The sequence below is a fragment of the Zonotrichia leucophrys genome, chromosome 1, assembly GCF_028769735.1.
Source record: "Zonotrichia leucophrys gambelii isolate GWCS_2022_RI chromosome 1, RI_Zleu_2.0, whole genome shotgun sequence".
Lineage (NCBI taxonomy): Eukaryota > Metazoa > Chordata > Aves > Passeriformes > Passerellidae > Zonotrichia > Zonotrichia leucophrys.
Window position 1 is genome coordinate 88,317,542 of NC_088169.1, and position 19,635 is coordinate 88,337,176.

General features: G+C 41.5%; 2 protein-coding genes across 14 annotated transcripts in view; one reads left to right on the forward strand and one right to left on the reverse strand.

Annotated features, from left to right (window-relative positions):
- PRMT8 (protein arginine methyltransferase 8) overlaps positions 1-6,145 on the reverse strand; it is a 58,654-nt gene extending 52,509 nt beyond the window's left edge. Inside the window, exons 1-2 of one of the 3 annotated variants that reach the window (XM_064721219.1) lie at positions 5,846-6,145; positions 4,760-4,903 (exon numbers count right to left, since the gene is read on the reverse strand). In XM_064721219.1, the coding sequence (XP_064577289.1) occupies positions 4,760-4,834 (75 nt within the window). In that variant the 5' untranslated portion in view covers positions 4,835-4,903; positions 5,846-6,145. Of the gene's footprint in view, positions 1-4,759; positions 5,250-5,670 lie in introns of all 3 variants that reach the window. The other 2 variants (XM_064721208.1, XM_064721227.1) reach the window with 2 other exon arrangements.
- Positions 3,983-19,635, forward strand: part of LOC135451757 (trypsin-like) — a 67,942-nt gene continuing 52,289 nt past the window's right edge. For 8 of the 11 annotated variants that reach the window (XM_064721325.1, XM_064721317.1, XM_064721269.1 and 5 more), the window contains exon 1: positions 3,983-4,146. The gene's annotated coding sequence lies outside the window, so the exon portion shown is untranslated. Of the gene's footprint in view, positions 4,147-6,342; positions 6,475-19,635 lie in introns of those variants that run through there. The other 3 variants (XM_064721279.1, XM_064721259.1, XM_064721308.1) reach the window with 2 other exon arrangements.

Sequence of the window (19,635 nt, forward strand, 5' to 3'; positions counted from 1 at the left end):
AGACCAAACAGCAGTGCCATTTCTCTCTTGGGTAAACCTCACCCACTCATTAGTGTTCATTCATATATGCTGTTCTAAGCAATTTAATAAAACCAAATAAGAAATTTCTACAAGACCTCTCACTAATGAACCATAGATTCCACTAGAATGAAGGGAAAAGATTAGAGAGAATTAATTCTGTCTGCAACACCACCCAGCACAATAACCAGGAGCAAAACTTTGGTTTAGAGAATAAATTCAGTCCAATTTTCTGTGTTACACACATTCCTGCTCTGCTTCTGTTAATTTCTACTTTGGTAGCTTATTAAGGAGAAATCCCTCTTCCTACTCATAAATCACAAATAGAAGCTCATGGTTTCAATAGATTCTATAATATCTTTTTTTTCTCCCTCAGTAGTGGTATGACTGGATTTCATGCAGATGGAACACTTTACCTCCCCACTTCTGACAATAGAACAGTCAGTAACCTTTGCTGACCCACATCACATAATCCTGAATCCACTTTATTCATCTGTTTAGGGAAGGACAACTATTAGGCATGTTATCCCAAATCTAACCAAAGCCCAAGGTTTGCATAATAGGTCATTCTGGGAGGACTCAATTATGCCACCATAAATAAATTAACTGATCTCTCTATTCTTAGCAATGAGACAAGAATCTTTTCTCTCTATAGACTCTGAAGTCTTCAGCACAAGAATAGTTTTTTATGAAGCTACTGAGCAATTAGATTGTACAAAACCAGATCAGTTTCAAGTTCGAGGATTGTTCCAGTCAGACACTAGCCTGTCACAGGTACATATCTTTTGGATGTGCACAGAAACCCTGGCACTTGGTGCTATTGCAGCACTTTGTGGTTATTGCACATTCTCAGTACTTAAAGGGGCCTATGAGAAAGATGGGGACAAACTTTGCAGCAGGACCTGTTGTGACAGGACAAGGATAATGATTTTAAACTAAAAGAGGGTCGATTTAGACTAGATTTAAATATAGACAAGACATAAGGAAGAAATTTTTGACAATGAGGATGGTGAAACACTGGCACAGGTTGCCCAGAGAGGTGATTAACAGTCCATCCATGAAAACATTCAATGTAAGGTTGGATGGGGCCCTGAGCAATCTGGTCAAGTTGAAGATATCCACCCCATGGCAAGGTAGGGGAGTAGATGTTCTTAAATTTTCCTTCCAACTCAAATTATTCTATGATTTTATGGTTGCTTTCCCTTCACCTGGCACAGGTTCACAAGTTACAGTCAGGCACACTTCTTGTGAAATCATTTTTTCTCCATCACTGATATCAGGCCTACTATTGATTAGGATTTCAAATAACACATTTAAAATTTAAAAAACCCAGAACCCAAAATCTACAGCAGGTCAGCACCATGAATTTTGCAGAACCTTTGTGTGTATGTTCTACAAAGAATAGTTTCTCTTTTCTTTCTGTCAGAGTGTCTTTAATTATTTGCAGAGAATGCAATTCTGCATCTGTTATTTATGCAAACAGTCTTGTTTTATTTAGACAAGCCTCCTTTCATGACTAAAGATACAGAGGTTCATTCTTGTATCTTGAGGAGAGATTCTCAAGCTTTTGTTCTGGTGGAACACCTCTTAATATTCATGCAATGGCCATGGAGTGTAAAGATTTTCTGCATCTTTTTTCCTTGTGTGCTACAACCATGGATCTGAAACCATTCTGGCAAGTTTCCTATTAGTGAGACCCCGTGGCATTTAGTGAGGGTCTAAATAGAAAAATCTTAGGCTTTTTTTCCCCCTTGACTCTTATTTTTATATAAAACACTGTGTATTCTCAGGATACTATAAACACATACATCAAACCACTGGTCCTACGTAAACTCTGGCAGATAGACTGATATCAGGCTGTTATCTGTGAAATAAACTGCAAAACCATTTTGGTAGTTCTGATATTCTGATCCAAGGCCCAACAGCACCTGTGGCAACACTTGGACTCACTTGACCATGTTTTGTATAGAGATTTAAGGCTGTGGGGATACCAGTGATGTGAATGTCTGTACATCTGGGACCATGGGAGCACACCCCTCTAAGCTTCCTGGTGACACGAGATGTCTTCCTTGACTGGAAAGTAATGCTAGTGAGCAATTGCTTTTCTATTCTGTATTTTTGCTTAAGGAAACAGTGAGTGCTGTCTTACTGTAGCTTTGTTTTTTCCTTGTCTGTGCCTGTTCTCATCATTTCTTGAAGCTCTTTAAGCTGAAGAGGTAGCATGGGCAACAGAGGGTAGTCAAGGGAATACAAAGTTTTTCATGCAGTGTCCATGTTCCTTGACTTGATGGATTGTTTTAAACTGCCCTACAACTGAAAGAGTTTACTCACCATATTTGACCACAACTTTGAATAAATGCTCTCAGTTGTGGTTAATTAAAAAAAAAACCAACCCTGAAACATGAAAAATATACTATGAAGCTGTAACACAAGTAAATTGGGTCAAATCAATCTAAGCAAGAACCAGAAGGTCTTTGGAATAATTTGGTAGTACGGCATTCTGACAAGTTGTTAAATGTTTTAATTCTTCATCTCTCATTACTGCTGGTTCTGTTTACATCATGCCTATATGACTGTGACATCAAAATTCTTCAGGAATTTAATATCAAATAATGAGTACTACTGGTACCCCATTTATTTCAAATGAAGAAAATTTATACCAGTTCCTGATTTTCTCTGACACTGTGTTAAGTCCAAAAGTGAGATATTTTGTCCTGTATTCCTTCTGTCACACCTATTTGTTAACTTCAGGAGAAAGTTAGAGAAATACAGGTTTGAAGGTCAAACTGGTATCATATGGCTTTGCTAAATATAGATGCTTGACAAGTAAAAGAGCTTCACAGGTCTTGGCATATTTTGCTTGGTGCACTTCTACCTCTGCACATATGCAGACAGACAACTGCTCTCAGTCCATATCAGAAATATGAACATTACTAAAATAAAAAATATCCAGGCAGAGGTTACAAATGTATCCCTTCTGAAGGGATTTTCTGAAGGTAGAAGTGGAGCAGGATATGCCTAATCTGCAATATTTTCACTCTCATTTCACAAGTCTGTCACTGATGGATACTCTGAGGAGACGAAGCACAGCATTTTAATATTCTCCTAACCTGTATGCAGCATTGGAATGAATCTGTTTTTATTTTAAAAAATCTTTCTCCATAAAATGACATTGCAGCGTGCAGCATTACACAAGCAGGAAAAATTGATTAAACAATAAAAATGTGCTAAGAGTGAATGAAATAGAAGAGGAATCTTTAAAAAGCTCTTTTCACCTATTTTCCCTGGCTAAAAACAATTTCCATTGACAAAAATGGCTTTGAAAGGAACTGTCTGTGCTTGTACATTTCTTGTTGCAATCCTGTCCTGGGATCCTGGGACCTATAATGCAATATGTGCTGTCAGGACTACGACAGTTTACAGATGTGCAGCCAGACTTCTTGCTATTTATAGATGCCTCTCTGCAAGCAGTACTCTATGGGTTGTAGTGCAGTAGCAGGCACGTTCTTAGATTTAGTGCTTACATCATATTCATTTAAGAAAATTTGGCTCTTCACCTGGCATGGCAAAGGAGGCACATTTATGAAGGTCAAGCAGAGAGAACACTATTGTGAAGAGAAATGTGGATGGAATTCATGAGCGAGCAGGACACCTACTGGGAGGACTAACTGAAAGAAGGAGGCATTAGGCAGAGATGTGGAAATAATAAAGAATGGAATAGTCATGTGTTCACAGTAGGTTTTGCTCTTTATTCCCTCTGTGGGGTAACTGGGGAGAAGGTTCAGTGCTGCCCCTGCAAGGGCAAAGCTGTAAAGTTGTTTGGGCTGCAGTGTCCCTGGGGTCTGTACATGGCTGTGCTGCATCTTGCTAAAGCATGTGTTAAGTGTTCAGTCAGAGTGCTAGGCACAGTCTATTAATAGAAACAGCGAGTTTGGCACACGCTCGCACTTTCGCCTGTCTCCTTCTCACATGCTCGCAGAGATGCTGGGACTGCATCCTGCATCCTTCTGCTTTTCCAGACCTGAGACTTCGCACACTGCTGTATGCCCTGAGAAGTCTCAGTGAGGTCAAGACAGCCCCAGACAAGTAAACAGGGGCTGCTCAACCCCAATGTTGAGGAAGCAGAAGGTAACGGGTGGGGGAGCGGCGGGGATGGGGTGGATTTCTTGCAGAAAACCTGAGACCTCGCAGGGTACCCTCCCGGCCTGAAGGCAGTGCAAAGCTATTTTCGGCACTGCCCAGGCCAGCCGGACAGCCCCCACCTCGGGCAGCTCCGCTCTGGTAATATCCAGGATGCTGCAGAGACGCGGATGCTCCCAAAGTGGCCCCAAACGATCCCAGCCAAGGCTGCCGGCGGAAAGCACGGGGAGCTGGCCAAGGTGCTGCCGCAAGAGACGGTCTGTCCCTTTCGGCGTGCCCAGCACCCGAATCACCGCCGCCCTCCCCTGCTGCCCCGGAGCCGGCGCTCCGCACGGCCGCTCAACTTCCCGGGAAGCGGCGGCCCCGGGCGGCCCCGAGCGCTGGCGCCGGGCAAACTTCCCTGCCCAGGGGGAACGGAGGGAGCCGGGGGGCGAGAATGGGGGGGAGGGGGGGCGAATGCAGGAAACCACAACAGCACGGCAGGCAGGAGCTGGCGGAGGGGCCGGGAAAGTTGTTCCGCACTTCCTGCTGCTTCTGCCCGGGGATCAGGGCTCGGGGCTGGGGGAGCGCGGCGCCGGCCCCGGCTCGCATCCTTACTCACCTCGGTGCTGTCGGCAGCGTTCTCCGCCATTTTCCTCCTTAGGAGCAGGCAGCGGGAGGAGTGTTTCATTCCCATAAGAGCTAGCCAAGGGGTTGGGGCTTCGGGGCTGGTGTTTTGGTTTGTGTTTTCAAAGATCTCCAAACACTGGTGTGCGCCAAAGGACAGGGAGATAAAAAAAAATATGGAAAACAGCAATAAATCAGTCAGCTTTGTCCTTTCTGCGTCGTCCACAGGAATTGTTTGTCTCCTCTTAGCATCGGGAGCTCCTCAGGCACTTTCAAGTCCTCCTCTTTCTCCCCTCTCCTCCACCTCCAGCGAGTTCTTGGGGTGGGCAGAGAGAGGCGGCACACACTCTTCAGGTTAAACTAAAAGGCTGTCGGGCTATGAGTCCTCCCCTTCAGAGAAAGCAGTCAGGCTAAACAGGAGAGAAGCACCAGCTAAACTGAACTTGGGCGTGCAGTGACCAGCTGGGCATCTTTGTGTCCTGTGGCTACTCTTCCAGAGGCAGAGGGAGCCAGAGACAAAGCAACAGGACAAGGAAATCATAGCCCTTTATTTTCCTTCTTTGGGCTTCTTTCTTTCTCTCTACGTCCCAGGACACTTCCTTTAAAGACGGTCACAGAATTTGCCACCCTCTTTCTATGAATGTCTTCTGAAATAGAAATCCCTTCTCCTCCTCCTTCTCCTTCCCTCCCTCCTCCCCCCCTCTCCCCTTCCCTCTCCTTTTCCCTTCCCTTCCTTCTCTTCTCCCTTTCCCTCTCCCTACCCCTTCTGCTCTTGAGCAGAGCTTGGTGCCCCTCACTGGGAATTGCATTCACGTGTCTTTCGTAGAAAAAAAAATAAATAAAATTTCAAGCTCCCCCCACCCGTCGCCTACACCCTCTCACACACAAGCACGCATTCACACGTACGCGCACACACGTTGTCTCCCTCTCACACAGACATGCACAATTTTTTTTCTCTTCCCCATCCCTCCTCTTCTTTTGAATCAGCAACACTTCTCTTTGCAAGGACTCTCGGCAAGGCTCTTAGAGAGCAACCGAAGAAGTCTGCTCCAGCTTCTTTCCTCCGAGTTAAGTAGCAAACCTGCTTTCTTAATATATCTCCTCGTGTGTGTGTTCTCCCAGCTCCTGTTTTACTTGAAGTTTTTCGGGAGGATCCACGCTCCGTCAGAGAGCCGTGAACTGTAGGAATATAGTCCCGATCCGGCGGCAGCTCCTGCTGAAAAGGGGGGAGGAGGAGCTGGGGGGAGGAGAGGGGAAGAGGCGGAGGGAGAGGTCTCGCTGGGGAGGGAAGGGAAGAGGCTAAAGGTGATTTGAACTTGTTTTTAGCCTTTTCCTAATGACATCTTCCTCTGTAGGAGTGCATCGCCACCTTCCCCACACGTTTATTTTGCTTTCACTCCTCCGGGCACTTTCTAGTTCTGAGTTGTCAGCTGGGAGGATTGGGTTTACCTCACTCGTGTTGCTGTGGGTAAGGGCGGGAGAGGGGGCGTATTACATAATTAATCCTTCCAACTTCACTTTCCGCAGCTCCATCTCCAGCCCACTGTTCTCACGTTTCTGTTTTGTTTTTATACGGAGGAGGTGAGAAAATAATGCTGGTGTGTGGGTGTGTGTTGCTCGAAGGATTTCAAGGACCAGAACAGGATTGCTGCTCTCTGAACAGTCTGAAATTATTTCCTCTGGGGGTGCCAATGGAGACCTGAAGAAGAGGTTTGAAAGATTACTTTTGATGCATATTTTAAGGACGTAGCCAGCTCAGATGCTTCATTAGTAGCCGATTTTGATGGATTTGGGATTTTGAATTTTTGTCCCTTGCAGCCTATTTTAATATTTTTCAATTAGAGTTTATCCTCAGCTGACCTCTGGAATACTGACATACCATGAAGTACTGCCAAAAACCAGGAGGTCCCTGGGCACACAGGAGGTGGAAATATTCCTGGGGGTGGGGGAATGGAAATAGAGTATATGAATTAGAGAGTAGAGAGCAAAATCATTCTCCTGCCCCATGGGGATGAGGAGGTGGGGCCAAGAAAATTAAAGAGGTGAATTCCTCCTTTTTACTTGAACGACCCTCACAAATTCTTGCTCAGAAACAGATCAGTAGGTATACACTAGATTTCAGGAATTTGTAATAAGTCGCACAGCAATAAGTAAGAAACCTAGGGAAGCAGAAGGTGTGTGGTATGCTGAAATGTCAAGTGGCAATGAGAATATGCCATGTAGGGCACAATGGAACCATATGAAGTGGTTTCAGAATATCAGAATATGTTTCAGACACGCGTTCCATACAGACTGAAACTGGACCCCTGTGCGACACTTTGCAGAGCCATTTGATCATTCAGTCTTTCAAAAGCTTCTGATTTGCCCCTATTCCTTTCATCTCACATTTATTTTGACACCTCAAGTTCTTTCATTACCTCCACATCACTGCTAATTTTTTCAGTAATCATCCACACCTCCTGTGTTTGTATAGTAAAATTTAATTTCCCACCTTCTAGGCATGAGACTTAAGTAATGACAGAGGTAGAAGCAGTTCATCTCCCCCTTTTTTTTGTGACATTCACAGAGCTTTTGAAAGTCTTAAAACCCTTCAAATATGAAAACATCTCTAGTCATTGCCAAGTATTCCAAAGCTACTCTCATAATCTTGGGCTATGGGCCTCTTCCTCACCAAGTACTTCAGTTTCTAGGTGAAAGGGTAAAGAGAAAAAATAATCTGTAGATAAAAATATAATGCCTCTGCAATCTTTGTCACAATGTTTTTCTCTGCTATGGTGTAAATATCTGGTGGTTAGTGAGCCCATGAAGTTTCAGTCAGCATGCATTTGGACTAACCTGCATAGTTTTAGTGTGTCTTTTCTATTTTCAGGTGATACACACAACTAAACTTAGCCTAATTAAACATTTTAAAATAAACCAGTGTTCTATATAGAGAAAAAGAATTTGATTTTGAAAAACTACTCCAGAACATATTTTCCAGTTTTCTCTGACAGCTGGGTTTGTATTTCTGGTACAGCTCGATCACTCTTTAGTCAGCTAAATGAGGCATCAGATTTTCAAAAGCACTCGGCAACTAGCAAAGTTGGCAGGCAGAGATTTAATATATCCTTCTCCCCTAAGCTTCAGATACTGCATGACTTACCCTGGCACCTATTCTTGTCCTCCTCCACCTCTTTGTCAACACAGATGATACCTGACTGCTCATCCTTGAACGTGGTGCTGATGTTTTAGAGATACTGGGAAAGCCTTCCAGTCTCTTAGTTTCCAGCATAAGCATGAATGTTTTGGTCCTGAGCTCCTTTGGAAATCTGCCAGATGGTTGGTGTCTTCATTTATGTTCTATGTGTGATTGAGGAAACTGCTTTGAAAACATACACACAGATTTCTCTGATCTGCTTTATTCCAAAGGGAAGGTGACCAGTCCTACTGGAACCTTTTTTTTTAACCAGGTAGAAGTTTTTTCTTGTAATAATTTTTAAGACGCTCAGAGCAGTTTGTTTACATACACGGATGTCTGTGAGCACACAGACACTTGGCCAGTCCTTCAGTTTGAATATGAGGCTCAGTGCAAGTTCCTGAACTTGCAACACTGAACTTGAGGAATGTGAGCTTTCACACTGTTTAGGGGACAAATTATACTCCCATCATATGAATACAAATCCTGCTGTCATCACCCATTACCCAAGGGTGATTACTGGTTATTGGAACTATCATGGGAACATATTTCTGAACCCCTGCTCTGTTAGATCTTGAGAGAAAGAAAACTGTCATGAAGAAAATGTCATGGCAATAGAAGTGCATCTGCAGCAAAGCCAGGAGGTGTCAGAAGCATCTTCTGAGTTTAAATATAACATGTGTAAGTACATGTGAAGGTCACCAAGTATTAGGATTTGAGTAGAGTGGTGCTGAAGGGAAAGTGGAAAGGGAAGCATTTATTGCTTCAGAATTCCAATAATAGCAGCTGTGGTTGAGGCTGCTGTGCTACTAGCTGAGTGTGGCAGTAACACTGTGCTGGCCCTCAGAAGAGTCAGACTTATTGCCAGCTTTGTCATCAGCTTGGATGAAACCCAGATATCTGCATTTGAGGCAGGGTAATCCTGTGCACAGGAGCAGGCTGAGGAATTACAGAGCAGCCCTGCTGGAAAGCCCCTGGGCTTGTGGGGGTTGTGGGGGGCAGCCAGGCTGGGTGGGACTCATCCCGAGCTCTCGCTGCGTGACAGGCTGCACCATTCATCTCCATCAAATGGGAAGTGGCCACTGGGGTGAGCGAAGTGTGACTCTCTCTGCTTGGAACTGCTGAGACTGCACCCTTGATTCTGTGTCCAGAGCTGGTCCTCTGGTTCAGGAAGGTGGCTGATACACTGCAGATGGCTCAGTGAAAGACTGCTACAATGGTCACTTAGGAGCTAAGCTCTAAGGAAAAGTGTCAAAAACTGCCTTTTAGGCCGGTAATGTTTTATGACTAGCTCTAAGGATTGTAGCTAAGATGACCCAAGCTCCATTTGGTACAGTCAGATCATTTGAAAATGGGCAACAACTGCGCATTGTGGCTTTGGAAGTTCAGATTGAGTATTAGCCAATTCTTGGACCATGAATCCACTTCCTATTTGGATGACAAAATATCGTAGCAAAAATCTATTCCAATATCCTCACCAAATTTTGTTATCTAATCAATTTTGTTCGTAATCTGATTTGTTATTGGAAGGATCCTTCTGTAGCATCATTTTGCATTGTTTTTTGTTGCTTAGTAAATCACAGTGACTTCCTTTGTCTCAAAAGATACCTTTGGCAATCTTTCCTGTCTCTTCATGCACTTTTATCCCTACTGTGTCTCTTGAAGTTGCCAATACTTTAAATATTACTCTTATTCCTGAAACTTGCCCATGTTAATTCTGAAGAATTTGAAGTGAATTCAAATTCACACTGCAGATTTAAAGATCTCATTTTATTTATGCTCTTCCTTCCTTGTCCCTTGAGGCTGGACAAGGGACCAGCCCTTGGTTTTCCTCATTAACTTCCCTCTCCCTAGTTTTTCATCTTTTCACCCTGCTTCATTAACACTGCATATTCCAGCATTCTCCTGGGAATCATTGCAGTTTTCAACCATTGATATTAGGTTTGAGTGAGGAAGGGTCTGTCAGAAGCTAAGCTGACCTGAGATACCCACTGCTGCAGGCCAAGAATAAGTGTCCAGGGCTCAGACCATTCAGTCTTAAATTACGGACACCTTCTCACAAACGAACCCTTAGCTATACTTACAGATAATGGAACATCCCAGAACTATGTCTGCAAGATATTTTAATTAACTTTTCTAAGACTTTAGACTCCATTTTATTTAAAAGCAGAAGCTCTATTTTGCAGTTGCAAACCTAAAAACTTAATCTAAATGTAACCAAAATGTTCCTTCATTTTTGTTCTTCCACGGAAAGTGCCAAACTCTGAATAAGTTGTAACTGGGTCAGTTGGAAGAAAGTTGTATTCTGACAGCTTCTAAAAAGGTCACCAAAGCGTGTCCAGTCCTCTGTGGATTGGAGGAGCTAAGCAGGTTTTTGAGAATTGTGATTACTACAATGGCAGACAAATGGACACAGTATCATGATATCTTTTTTATACACTGACCTTGTTCTGTTCCCACCTAACTTTTTGAGCATTTACAAATCATGTACTCAGAAGAGACAGCAAAACACTTCTGAAGTTTGATGTCAAACTTATCTTAAAGTTATTAGGTGCCTAAAAACTCTGTTATGCAAAACTTTTCCCCTGGTAAGAAAAATGTGGGTATATTGGAGTGAGTTCATTGAAGGAGCTGCAACAACTACTAAATAACTCTCACTTGTGAAGGTAGGCTCAGAGTGCCTGGTGTGAGAGGGGGTAAAAAAGATGAAGCCAGACTTCTCAGTGGTACTCAGCAAAAGGAGAAGAGGAAATGAGCATAAATCCAAATGAAGGACATGGAAACATTAAAAACTAATACTTTTTTTTTACTGTGAAGACATTGAAAAATATTTTGTAGTCTTGTGCCTTAGATGTGTTAAAAACCTGGCTACAAATGGCCCCAGCTGTAGCTGACAGTCCTTTGAGTTGGGGCTGGACTAGATGATTTCCTGATATCTTTTCTAACTTCAGTGATCATGTAATTCTGTGTGGTTGTGGAAGAGCCATGAAAATCACTTAGATAGTTCTGCCAGATCTAGCAATTGGGCATCTGTCTTTTTGCTTTCTCTTCTGTATTATTCCTGAAGCCTTGAAAAGAAAATATTATATATGTATAATCTCATACCATGGTGATTTGGTATGTGCAGCCAATATTTTCACAGGAAAAATATGCTGAGAGAAATGACAGACTGTTGCTTGTATTCTATTCTAGAGTTCTCACAGGAGAGAGAAGGTGTGTAATGTTGTTTAGAGAGCTAAATCTCATGAACTATCTCCCATAACTATCAATGGGTGCAGAATATTGTACCCAGGCACACAGCTCATCAGAGAGACAGTGAAGTAGTACTCTCAGAGTCATGAACTCACTGAAAAGAAGTGCAAATCACTTGAGTCCATCCTACCTTGTCACTTCTCCTGTGTGATATCTTTAAGAAACTGTCTTTTATGAGAAAAGCTCTGCCTTCTACCTTTTACTGTTTGCTGGAATCTGAGATGGAATTTCTACACTTAAAGACCCATTTCTTTTTCATCTGCTCTGCCTTTCTCTCCTAGTGGATCACAGCATGATTAAAAAGTCTGAGATGAAGAGCAAATATGGAAAAATGTCAATATTCATTCAAACAAGAGGTTTTTTTTCTTTCTAAATATAAAATCTTACTTATTTCTTTGGTTCTAAGGGTACAGTCTATGCCTGAACATTTGAATTGCTATGTCACATGAGGTTAGAGGAATTCAACTGCACCACAGATGAAGGTGCAATAATTGAAATTACACCTCTTTTATTTCTTTGCCCAATAGCAGGCATTCTGTCATCTTGGTTTCTGTCGCTTCCTGTTTTTCAGAAAATGGATGAGGCATTTTTTTGCCTCCTTCAGTGATACACATAATGCTTTGGGAGCACTCCTGTAAAGCATTTTAACTGGAAGATCTATGAAAATAACTTAGATGGCTCTGTCAGGTCTGGCAAATAGCTGTCTGTCTTCTTGCTTTCCCTTCCATAGCTGTCTTATACAGCAAGGCATTCTGCTATGTTCCTCACGTTTCCCTGTTGTGAACAATTTTCTTCGTGTTCAGCTGTCACTGTTGACAAGCAACCAACAGTAACTATGATAGTGGGCTGGCAATTTTTTTCTCCCCAGTTTGGTATTTTCCTTCCTCTTCCAATAAGGAAAATTGCCAAATCCTGCTGCCTCCCACTAAAACATGAAAAATATGAAAGTGTGATCAGTGCTGTGTATTTCATGAGCTGAGAACAATGTAGCTATTTTTCCAGAACTGTCTATAACTTAGCAAAAGTGAGGTCATACTTCTTCAGAATGTTGCTTGATGATGTTCCCCAATAAATTAAATATAATCGGGCTTTGGCCAGGTTACAGCATGGAGTCAGCACTCTGAGGTGCCTAAGATGATGGTTTTTCTGGCTGCAAACAGAGCTCAGTCTCTTGGTTTATTGATCTGGTAGTAGACCTTGGCACCTGCTGTGGCTGTGGACTTTGGCAGAATGGGGAGACTCTGCTAATTCATCTGTGATCGCTGCCAGGGAGAAGATCAACTTATTTATACTGAAATCTGCATAATACAGGTATAATTGCATGACCTAGGTGTTAATGGTCTCCCTTTCCTCTCTTTCTTCAAACTGCATAAAATAAAAAGGGGTGTAATAAAGGAGCCAGTATTGAGAATTACATGGACTTTACATGTGGGTATGTTCGTATTTTCTTTCAGGAGGAAAAAAATACTGAAGTAGTATATAATGGTTTTGCTTGTAGTGTTCAGAAACCTCCTTGATACAATAAAAAGCCTCTGGAAATACAGATGTTTTAGGCATAATTTATCAAGCTAGATAAATGTAACCCAGTGTAGCAGGGTTCACAGTTTGGGCGAAACTTGTTTCTGAGAACATTGCTAGTACTTTTAAAGGCAAGGTAAAAGAAAGAGTTCTCTTCCTTAAGGAGAACTTGCACCAGTTATTTTTGTTACAGATGTGGCCTGGAGAAGCCCATCAATCTTCAAATCCCACTGCTCCAGGTATTGCCCTTCAGATCCTGCTTTGGTAGTTTGCCACAAAATACATGACAGCAAAGCATTATTTCCCTGATTCTTGCTTTACAGTTCTGCCACAGAGCTCAAGTGAATTACATGAAACATAAAACAAATTCCAGGAGGGCTGGGGCAGAGCCAGCTTTCAGGTCTATTTCAGTAGCTGACAGGATCTTTCTGTCCATAAACCTAAGAAATGGTATTCTGGGAAAAAATTGAAATTAAATTCAAGCTGCTCGATCAAAACAGTACATAATTAAAAATGGAGGATTTAGAAAAAAGAAATTACACAGAATTAGAACTCTTCTTGTGACTAAGCTAATTTGTGTGATCCATTCCTTTTCATTGGGAACACTACCTTCTTCAGTGTGGAAACAACAATAATAGAATAGATGACTTTAACAAGAAGGGTACACCACTGCAACTCCAAATGAAAATATGCTAATCTTTACTGCAGTATAGGAGCCTACAAGAGATTTGAAAAAATATGTAATTTCTCAATGACAGAAAAAATATAAGAAAGTGGCACATTCTCTCCCTTACACCTAATATGTTCTGGAAATACATAAAAATGATGACTTATAGGTAGTAAATCCATGTGTGTATATCTTATAAAGAATTACCAGCTTGGTGAGGAGGAAAAGGGAAATTACAGCAATCTAAACTTCAGAAGACTTAAATTATAAGCAAATGTAAGGCATGTTTTTAAAATGGCATATGAAAGGTCATGTTCATTTTGTAGGAGTATGAGCTCAGTATGAATTTGAGCTGTTCTGTCTTTTGATGCCAAGATAAATAAAAAACTGAACACCAACAACCTTAGGCCACAGTGGATCCCATAATGGTTCCTGGAAATTATGGTCAAATAGGAGTATAAACCTTGAATAACATTTTTTATGAGAAAGCATATTGAAATTTCTAATGCCTGTTAGAAATACACACATGGCTAGAAGCATTAGATTTTCTTTTCCCTATTGTCTCTATCCCAAAAACTGGATTATTTTATTTTCAAGATTTGTGATCTCTTATATTAATATTTAAGTTAATCTATAATACTACCCTGCATTTTTAGGGTGTGGATGATCAGCTAGCAGCACATGTTTTGTCTTGCACATGTTTAGAGATAATATAAAATCTCCCAAGGTGCGAAGTATTACTTAAAGCACTTCTTATATGTGACACAAAAATGGGAGAGACCACCTGGATTGTTATTTCAGGGAGTGGATTTGTCTAAATAGGTATTTTGATAATATTTTTAATATTATTGTATCATATTACAATGATATTTGGAATATCATTACAAACACACATAGACTTCAAATCAAAATTATACAAATAATTTCATGCACTGCAAACCAAAATGTTTCATTATCCAGTACAATCTTAAAATTTACAGTAACAAAGGACAAAAAGCTCTCAAACTGTGGTTTGCAGGAGGAAGAGAACTAAAAAGATTGAAGATATGGTCAAGTCCAGAACATTGTCAAATACAGCAGCCTAATCATGGTTACTCCATGGGGATGAGCGTATTTCATATATTTTATATTAGATATTTTAAAAATTATTTTGTCTCTCTGAGTGATTTTGCCTCTGCTATATTTAGGAGCTATTTTATCTTCAGTACAAATATAGTAGTGAATGGCCAAAAACCTCTCACATCTGAGAATGCCCCAAAAGAAAAGCAATCAGAATTCCCCTTGTGGAAAGAATTATGGATTTTAAGTTTTAATTGTGATGTAAGATTGAACTTTGCATTTGGTCTATAATTTGGGATTATTGCAGAGGCCCTTGAAAACAATAACATATAATTGTACTGATCAGGATATTCCAATATGGCTTGTACTGTGCTCTCAATCCTACTCATCCTGACCTCTGAGCCATCAGGTCCATGTGTACTCATAGAAATTTAAAATACAATTATTAAAGACTTAGAGTTCTGTATATGAAGTGATTATGATTATGATCAGTATAAGAGAAGTGCTGACTGTAGCCAAGAAGTGAATTGCTGATGGAAGAATTTAGAAAAAAATCTGTTTTTCTCATTTAAAACTGGAACTTCTCACCCTGATCTCTCAGTTTTCTAAACATTGCCATGCCAGCAATTCCTTAACTGATATATAACATCCAGATATACTTATTTGTGACCAGTTGCAGTCACAGTGTAGCTGTGTATCCTGGCTGTGCCAATGTGCACACTCAGCACAGTCACAAATTCCCTGGGTGGCTGAAGAGCTCTGCAGGCTGATCCTGCTGTCTGAGACAACTCATTTGAGATAATGGACTGGCATGACATGAGGGGGGAACCAAACTCCTAGCTGCTTTCACAACAAAGTGAGAAACCACTGCACAAGCTCTCAAAGAGAGAATTTCAGCTGGTCCTGGAGGTGTCCTCAGGCAGCTCCTGGTGTTTATAAGCTAAATGGTGGCACTATTATCTCAGAGACGCTCCCAGGTAATTGATGCTGCAGGATTGGCCAAACTGTACAGAGATACTTGTAACCAGTCTTTAGAACTCCTCCTGTAGTCACAGAAATGGTCAAACATAACACTTCAGACATCTAGACTAGGTCTGCACATAAGACTGTTTGCCAGCTGTGTTATAAGGATCCCGCAGAGAAGCAATTCAGCGAGTCTCACTAGACTCAGCTGAAGATGCTGTTACAAAGACACTTGCAACAGAGACTTACAGGTTCTCTGTTTGGATACCAGTTCACCAACCTGTTTGAGAGATTTGATTTCCTATGTCAATATTATCTTATGCAAAAAATGAATTTTTTTTTTAAACAAACAGTATATCTTATGATTGTATGTGCACCCGTTCTCAGGTACATCACCTCCGATGGAACCTTTAGGGGGAGGAATTGACAGAGGAGGGAATGTGGGGTGCTGAAACCCAACGAGAAACTGGGACTTGTCTCAAAAGCAAACTTTCTTATGGAGAGATAAATCCCTACTGAGCTGACCTGCCCAGAATAATTAGATTGGCGTTGGAGGCCCAGAATTTGACCTTTGATATGCTGCTGTGGTGTTGTTAGGCAAAATAACTTTTATTAGTTAAATTGTAGTTAGATAGGTAATACGAAAACACGTGCAAGTGGAAAAATAACAACTTAACTATTCATATTTGCCTGGCAACCTACTACATTGATCAGCATATAACACCTCAGAACAGCCCATCAATAACAGCACTAAAAGTACAGAATTTGCTCATACACCTCTATCCAGAAGGGGGAGAATTTTACCTTCTGGAATGCCTAACTCTGGATCCACTCCAGGGATACCTGGCACCAAGCTCATTCAGCCAGAAGCTACCCTTAACAGCCTGCTGCTCCAGAGCACAGAGCATGGGATTTTGCTGCACTTTAGATCAGGACAGTCAGCTGCTGTTCTTGTCAACAAGGAGAGGGGAAATAGAAATAACCATGGCTCTGTAATGTTGTAGTGTTTCATGCATCAATAACCACTCTTTCACAAAGGCAATAAGTTCCCAAACTCCTTCATGTGGATATAATTATTCCTTAATAATTAAAACATGCTTTATTCTGTCCTGATCTAAAGTGCAGCAAAATCCCATGCTCTGTGCTCTGGAGAAAGTGACAGCTTGGGCTTTTGTGTTTTGTTTTTGCAAAATTTGAAGACTTTCTGGAGCAGCTCTTTACCGACTATTTAGGGAAGATCTGTTTTCTGGAGAGGTAAGAAATTGCTTCCATTGAGACTCCTATTTCAACATCACAAGGATCAATTTGACAGTGACACAAGAAGTTATTAAAGGAACACAGTTTTAATCCCAGATCACAGAACTAGAAATTTGCTGAAGCTGGTAGTTATAGAAGTAATTGTTCTCTAATGAGCATTTATGTGTACCAGTGTATGAAATTACTTGGTGAATTCGAGATGCAGCTCAAGATGGCAATTTTCTCAACAGCAAGATCTGTTGCCAATTGTTGGTTTTTTTTTGTCTTTGTTTGCAAACCCACTTGTCTGTGTGGATGCAAGTCGATCCAGATCAAGACACTGATTAAAATTATGAACCAAATTTTATAGGGAGCGTGACATTGTTCTTTTGGAGGGCTTACTTTTATTCCATTTCATTCACTGAACTAATTCATTGTATAGCTGAAAAAAAGCTGAACTAGCACAATACTGAGGCTATTGGAGGGCAAGTCCAAAGAGAAAGGGACAGAAATTTTGCCTTTAGCACAAAAAAAAAAATATTACTAAGGACACAGCTTCAGTCTTGTGTTTATGGTGGAGGTAGTGATTCATAAATGCCTGTATTAGCAATTTTGGTATCACAGACAAATATATGCCTCTCCAATCTGCGGTCTGACTCCAGTTGTTGTTCTCAGGGTTTCATACCAGTGGGGCTAATGGCCTGCCCCAGGAGAGGACATCCATTTCAGACTAGTCATTTGTAGAGAAGGGCCTTTGCAGGGCCGCTGACTCTCCCTGCCAGAGAGGCCAGAGGCTGTAGTGAAAACTCTTTATACTTGACAAAGTATATCTCTAATGTCACTGCTGGTCTACACTTTCACAAGCAACACCTTCTTTACAACTACTCCTCTATTAATAATTGTAATCACTTATTGAACTGCAACGTGAAATATTTTGAAGGGGTAATCAAGAGATGTGATGACCTCCTGATCAAGAGATCATGTAGTGATTCCAGCTGAAAGGACGCTGAGCTTGCATGCTGGGCATGGAGGCAGCACAGCCTCAAGGAGCATGGAGCACATTGCTGGCCAGTCAGGCATAGGAGCTGAGGGGGTCTGGGACACTCTGCCATGCCCTGAAGACATGGCAGTCTCAAAGGGAACTAGCCCACCTGCCAGGCCAAGGACACTGGGCAGCTTCCCCTAAAAGGAATTGATCCAGAGACAGAGCAGCCTTGAGGGAGGCAGGACTCCTTGCTACAGCCTGGAGAGCCTTGGGGGACAACAGGGCTCTCGGATGGAACTCAAGGCAGGGCATCCTGAATGGGAGCAGGACACCTCTCCAGCCCTCCAGACCCCAGAAGCAGGACAGCTATGAGGGGAATGGGACCACAGCGGGACTGGAGCACTGTCCTGGCCCAAAATGCTCAGCCTTGAGGGGAGAGCGGCACCACAGCAAACCAGTGGGTCTCAGAGGGAAGGTTCCCCGAGGGGCAGCAGAGCACCATGCCAGGCTTCCCTGGCCAGGAGGCACTCTGAGGGGAGCAGGGATCCCACTGCCCTTCCTGGTGCCACAGGTGGGAGCTGATCTTGAACCTGGAGCTGAGCTTGTTCATAATTACATGAAAGGCAGTTTAGGAGGATGACAGAGCAAAACTCTTCTCACTTAGGGGAGATGATACAACAAGGGCCAGGGGCTGCAAATGGCTTGGGAATTGCCAAAAACATGGGGAAAGCTGTTTTTATCTTAGAGGAAATGAAAGCATTCATTGCACAGGGCAGCGCTGGAAGATGTCTCAGAGAGCCTGGGTAATCTCCATGTCTGGGCACTTTCAAGATTCATCTCATAGAGTGTTGGCAACAGTCCCACTCCAGTAATGAAATTTGGATGGAAACCTCTGAGGTTCATTCCATTCACTGCTTCTCTGGTTCTGTAATTCTTGAATCATTAGCTACTGTCTAAGTGCTTCATTTTTCCACTGATTCTTCTTGTTATATAACATTTATTATTAGTTGCTTTGAGCTTAACATTTCCTTACTTTGCATCACAAATTCTTGACAGAAGAATACTAGTCCACTGAGCTTAGCCTGGCATGAAAAATCATATTTGGTAGGCAGTGGTATAAACAAATTTCATTTATGAAACAGAAATAAACAGAAAAACAAAGGGAAATGTTTAAGTTTTGAAGCGTGCATGTGAAGGAATTTCTGAATACTTTTGACTATTAGGAAGATCTGGGCTACAAAACAACCACTATTTATACATTTTAACATCAGGGTCTGGTGATATTTAATTTGTGTGCCTAAGCTTTCTTCCTGGACTGAGTTCTCTGAATCAAGGCTTAAAAAAAACCCCCAACAGTTTAAGGGTTATGGACTTTATCCTATATTACCTTATTATGAGTTTAACAGGTTTGTAAGTGAGACCCTATTGGGCATCAGATTCACTGACCATGAGACCAATTTAATAAATCACCTTGGTCCTATTGTCCACACTCAGTAAATTGAAGAACTTGTGGATTAAAATAAAAGCATGGACACTGTAATGAGACATCTCTTTCAAACTGTTCTGCTCATCTAACAAATTATTATGGAATACCATGGAGACTAGCTTTTAAAATATGGCTAATAAAGCAAGATATTCCAATATGATTTTAAATTTTGTTTTATCCACTTTGGTTTCTTGACACAAAATGTTTTAAAATTTGGCTTTTTGTTGTAGAAGGTTTCACTATCAAAGGTTTCTAAGTGAAAAGAATAATCAGATCCTATGACAGAATAAAAAATCTGCCAATCTCACTACTTTAAATTTAGGAGTTTTCTCTGCCAGGTTGCAGTTTATATTCCATATTGCATCTTAAAACTCGTGATTTGCATTTTCTTAGCTAGACACACTCTGCTGCTAATGTATGTTAAGTAATGTCAGTGTATATTTACCCCAAGAAATAATACCAGACCACTAAAACTGAATTCCCAGAAGTGATGACAAGTCAGTTTGCACCTTAACAAGAGAACATCACAT